General features: G+C 33.6%; 1 protein-coding gene across 1 annotated transcript; it reads right to left on the bottom strand.

Moving 5' to 3' along the window:
* Positions 1–3,151: 3,151 nt before the first annotated feature.
* Positions 3,152–5,110, bottom strand: GHS1 (Ribosomal protein S21 family protein). The gene is made up of 2 exons (XM_011005626.1): positions 4,604–5,110; positions 3,152–3,461 (listed from the first exon to the last, which is right to left on the bottom strand). The coding sequence occupies exons 1-2, from the start codon at positions 5,020–5,022 to the stop codon at positions 3,350–3,352; spliced, it is 531 nt and encodes a 176-aa protein (XP_011003928.1). The 5' UTR covers positions 5,023–5,110; the 3' UTR covers positions 3,152–3,349.
* Positions 5,111–5,357: the final 247 nt, after the last annotated feature.

Below are 5,357 nucleotides of genomic sequence, written 5' to 3'. Positions count from 1 at the left end.
TGTAGCCTCGTCCAATTACTAAACTATTCTTAAAAAAAAAAAAATTCTTCAAGCAAAGAGCTTTCTAGATTTTTTTGAATTTTTTATACTATAATGACTTTAATGCTCTTTAAAATTATTGTCATTATTTTATTATAATTTTTATTATTATTATCATACAGAGACATGCACTAACAATTGAATGTCACTCATGCCTTATAAGTGGTGTGTTTGATACCGTAAAAATTTTAAACAACACCTTTCAGAGTAATATTTGATATGCCATATTACCTTTATCACAGTGGTGGGGTTCATGCTACTAGAAAATTGGCAGTTGAGCTCTGCTCACATGTTTTTTCTTTTATCTTTTTTTCCTGTCTTCCCTTCTAGAAAAACATCATTCCCATTGCAACAAAAAAAAGTAATCTGGTTATTTGTTTATTAAATCGAATTGGATTTTTATTTTTTTATTGTAATGTATTTGATATTGAATATTTTAATGAATTAATTTTTAAAAAAAATTTCATCCCTTAACATTTAATTTTTATATTAAATTTAGTTCTTATTCTTTTGATTTTTTTTTATCATTTTTTTAATTGAAATTATTTTTTAATTTCATTCTTTATGATTTGATTTGACTTGATTTTTATATCAAGTGTGGTCCTCATTTTTTTGAAGTCTATATTTTTTATCTCTTTTTTTTTTAAAAAAAAATTATCCCTAATTATTTTGATTGGTTGGGAATTTGACATTATTTTTTTTTCTAAATTTGCCTTTTATGCTTTAATTTGGCCTCGTGATTGGTGTTATAAGTTTTAAAAATTAGATCAAATTGGTTTAAGTAGTTTTTATGTTCTTTTAAAAAATTTAATTTCATCTCTCATCATTCAGTTCATTTAAAAATGGTATTCATTAATTTTTTTTAGTTTCTTTTCTATGGAGTTATCCCAATATTAAGTCCCAGGTCATGGATTCAGTAAGTTACCAAAGTTGACGCGAGCCTTTATTTCATTATTTTTTATTTTAATTTTAATTTTTTCCTTTCAATATTATATTAGTTTTAGAATTGAGCTTTGTGATTTTATTCAATTTGTTTTTTATATGGTTATCCAAATCTCACAATTAGGTTATAGATTAGGTTTGATTTTTACTTAAGCTGGATGATAAAAAATTATCATGTTCAGTTCCTTCAAAAGATGTATTTTTAAGAATTCATCTATGTACTAGTTTAGACAAATTCGAGTCAATTTATTTTTTTTATTTTTTAAAATTATTTTCTTTTCAATTTCCCTATTTTTTATTTTATTTGCTAGGAGTCAAGATTCATTTTTTTCAATGCAATTATCTCATTTTTATTTCATTTTTAATTTGCTAACAAATAATATCATTGAGATATTTAAGTAGTATTGTAAAGATACATTTCTATAATATTGGCAAGTGTTATCTTTTTTATTAAATTGTTTTTTATTTATTATCAATATCTTTTTTTTAATTATATTATTAAATTAGTTGATTTTATTGGACCAATTGTCAATGACTAGACTCTTTTTTTTTTTGAGAAATATTATATTGTCTTGGTATCTTTTTTACATTGAAAAAAAAAAAAGGCCTGCAACATAGGTTGAGCCATCTATCTAGTCATCAATTTTTATACTAACCTTGATAACAGTCCTTTTATGTTTGATTTTCGTTCTCCTTTTTGATCCAACAGCTGGGGGTTACAGAACAAAAACAAGAATGTTGACATAGCAATCTGAAAGATATATACATAGCAATCTGAAAGATATATTTTCCTCCAATAATTCATCTAATTTTGTTTTGTGCATTATTGTTTAGACACATAGAGACCACTCGAGGGGAGGGTGGCACAGGTGCCAATTTAGACATTTTTAATATATGTTTTTGCCTTGTGGACTGCCATGTTTTCTATATATGATGAGAGGAAGAAAAGTATTTTGCAATTTGAAATAAATCTCTCCCCCTCTCATTCTACATGGTTAGGTATTAAGATTTAGGCTTTTGAAGTTCGCCGAAGTAAGAAAATTTGAGTATTTGAAGATAACTTCACAAGCTATGGGACATATGAATGATCTTTTAACCCAGAGGCGCGCATCCTGATATGTTTTCAGAATCTACTGCACCTTACTTTCAAACGTAATGCTCAAGGCATTGAGTGTTCTATTTCCTTGTTTTCTTTTTGGTGATTTTGTTACTCGAATACAGATAGGAGAAAGTTGCAGAAGTTGTCAAGAGCAGCATCAACGCCAGGTAGAATAGTCATATTGACTGTCCTTGAGAAGTCATGGGCAAGGCCTGGTTCTGTTCTTGATCTCTTCCTAGAGAGTTTTCAAATCAGAGAGGGGTTGAATACCTCTTGAACCACTTGGCTATTGTTGGCTTAGATTTCCAAGCTTTTCAATACTGCCAGTTCGTTCAACCCCATTGCTTCCATCATAAAGCCACTGGGCTCAGCCTCAGATCATATGCTAACTTCCTGTACAATTGAGACAGCTCAGGAATCCGTTTCCAATTTTGGTTGCTGGGTCTGAAATAACAATCGGATGTGATTCAAAATCAAGCAACCAAAGCAGCACCAACAAATACTCGCGTGGGGGATTCTTTTTCATAAAATCAGACTTCGCATCCCTCGAGTTCCTCAAAATGTGGATTCTGGGTAGGTTTCTTTATCCCAGCATGGCAACTGCATCCGTGTGCCAGCGAGTAATGGAGGAGGGGTTCGTTGAAATGGCTGGATGAGTTATTTCGGTGGATTATGTAAGCCAGGCAAAGATATGAGCGAGATATATGCCTTACATGCTACCTGCTGTAGCGATCTGGACAGCAAGTTTCATGGCCTGAACCTTGTTCTTGATAACCTTGTTCATGAAGAGTCAAGAATGTTCAATGCTTTGTTGGTGAAGGACAACAGTTCAGCCTCGCCGATTTCTTCAGGAAGAGCTCAAATGAAGTGCACAAGTTAGAATTTATTTCTCATCCAATCAACAAAAGTGTTTGATTAAAAAAAAAAGCAACCAAAGTGCTGACCATATATATCTGATTACACAGGTATGTTCTTACTGAAGTGTGAACCTCTCGACTGAATTAAATGCATGAATAATAAACGTCTGTTTACCTATTTCATAATTAAAATATTATGTCATCTGAGAAATAATTCAGGTCACACAAGATTAAGGGTCCTTCAATTGATTCAACGGTGGAATATCATTACATTGGATACAAAAAGCAAAAAAAAGGAAACGTATGGAGTCAAACAAATAACATGATTTACTTGAGAAACCTTAATTGGAAAAATTGCCTCATACATTCACATCTTAAAGAAATTCTACAGTCAGAAGGCAGGGTGAATGTTTCAAAAAGATGCGTCTCCTTCAGGCATTTCCCAGTTATCTTCATCATCATCATTCTTCTTGCTTGGAGATGCTTCTGGCTTGTTTTGGAATGGGCCTCTCATCTGGGGGCGCCTGTCATGGAGGTGAGACAATTTTAGCAATAAATACCAATTGTCATGAAAGATCCAACAAAAAACATTGTTCATTCCTGCCATTCAACTAAGCGCTGATACAAACAACACAGTTTCTAGTAAAAGGGACAAGACAACTCACAAAAATTGCAATACAGCAAAAAAACGACATGATAGAGAATCTATAATATGAAGGATGAAACTAAACATCACCTCGTTGAGAATCAAGAACTAGCATGCCTATCTCTAGTTCATCAGATATAGAAGTTCGTGGAGTTATGCGGTTCAATAGCAAAATAGTTATAAAAGGGATTCAGACAATAAATAGATCACTAAGAGATACTTAAGTGCCCCTGTGTGTAAAATAAGCAGTTGTGTTTTGTCACAGAGGGTAAGCAGTGAGCACATAAAAGAGCACCACAAACACGCAAAATGATGAAATTCTGAATTCCCATTCATTTAGAAGATGAAAAGGAACTTATAAACTAATCCAATATAATTGCAGCGGGAAAAGAATAAAAAAAATCAAGCACAAGTAGGTGACACACTGAGAAACCCCATTGAAATCAGAGCGTGAAGCTAGATTGCTTAGAAACAAAATAAGCCCATCAGCAGTGATTAAACTTTATATTGCTTAGGTAAAGTAAAACTCTACCCCTCAAATTTGGGTTGGCCAACCAAAACAACATGAATCGAAGTATTCAAAGTTCTGCATTTCTTTCCTCAACTTCACCTAGCACTTATAAATATTTATCTTAATTAAGATGAATTCAGATGAATACCAATGCATCATAAGAAACACAGTAACTCTCGAAACTCCCATCTCTATGTTTTGAATTCCTCAATCCGTCATCATCCAAACTGTAAAGACTGGACAATTTACTCTTCACCGAAACTTATGAACTACAAAATTATTTTAATTAAAAAAAATCTCATCCAACCCTAAATCCACTCGCCAATCAACTAAACAAACATAAAAAGGAAAAATTCACATTACAATGAGACCGATACACAACTAATCCTCTCAAGTTAAATAAATCCTTCCATCAAAATCCCTCCTTTTCAAATTTTCTGATCAACCAAATAAAAGAAACGATAAAAAACAAAAGAATCAAATTAGTAAACAGCAACAACAAAACAGACCTTCTTCGATTACGCTTATGAGCTTCACGGGTCTTACGTTTCTTCTCTTCTTGTTTGTTCTCGTGAAACCTCCTTCTCTTACACTCTTGAATAACACCAGCTCTCATGACTTCCCTCCTGAACCTATTCAGCAACCTCTCTTCAGGCTCATTATCTTCCACAATGACCTGCACATTATATGCTGATTTAAAGAAAAGGGTATTTGAATAAGCAAGTGAAGGGCACACAACTGATGACAATTCAGTCGATAAAGAACCACAGTGACCACCATCACTCTCTTGGGAAAACAATAAAGACTTGTACTTTTGAGCTTGCGGCGTGGGAAAGGAGAGTTGGGGTGGTGGCACCGGGGTTTTGGGAGGTGGGTTTGAAGGTGAGAAGAAGGAGAGGAAGTTAGGGAGAGATAAAGAGGTAGCCATGGATAAAAGGACAGTGAATGAGTGAGGGAGTCCTTCGGTTATGGTGTGGTTGAGTTTTGTTGGTTCTCTTTCTGGTTTGGGTGGCTCTCTTTTGGATCAGCATGTTGGGCTGCAATGTTTGGAATTTGGCTGCCCTGTTGTTATAGCCTTTAGTGGTAAATTGGGCCATGATTTCAAGCATTATCCTTCAAAGATGAGCCCAACTAACAGAATTGTCGATAGGCGTGATCAAGATGGGTCAGTATAGGTGGGCTTGACTTTGCACTGTTTGACTAAACAATACCACAGAAGATGGGGTGGAAATTGCTTTAAAGCTTCTAATCATAGATATGAAA

The sequence above is a fragment of the Populus euphratica genome, unplaced genomic scaffold (genome assembly GCF_000495115.2).
Source record: "Populus euphratica unplaced genomic scaffold, PopEup_1.0 scaffold258.1, whole genome shotgun sequence".
Classification (NCBI taxonomy): Eukaryota; Viridiplantae; Streptophyta; class Magnoliopsida; order Malpighiales; family Salicaceae; genus Populus; species Populus euphratica.
Note: the sequence above shows the minus strand (reverse complement) of the source record. Positions and strands in the feature narration are given on the sequence as shown.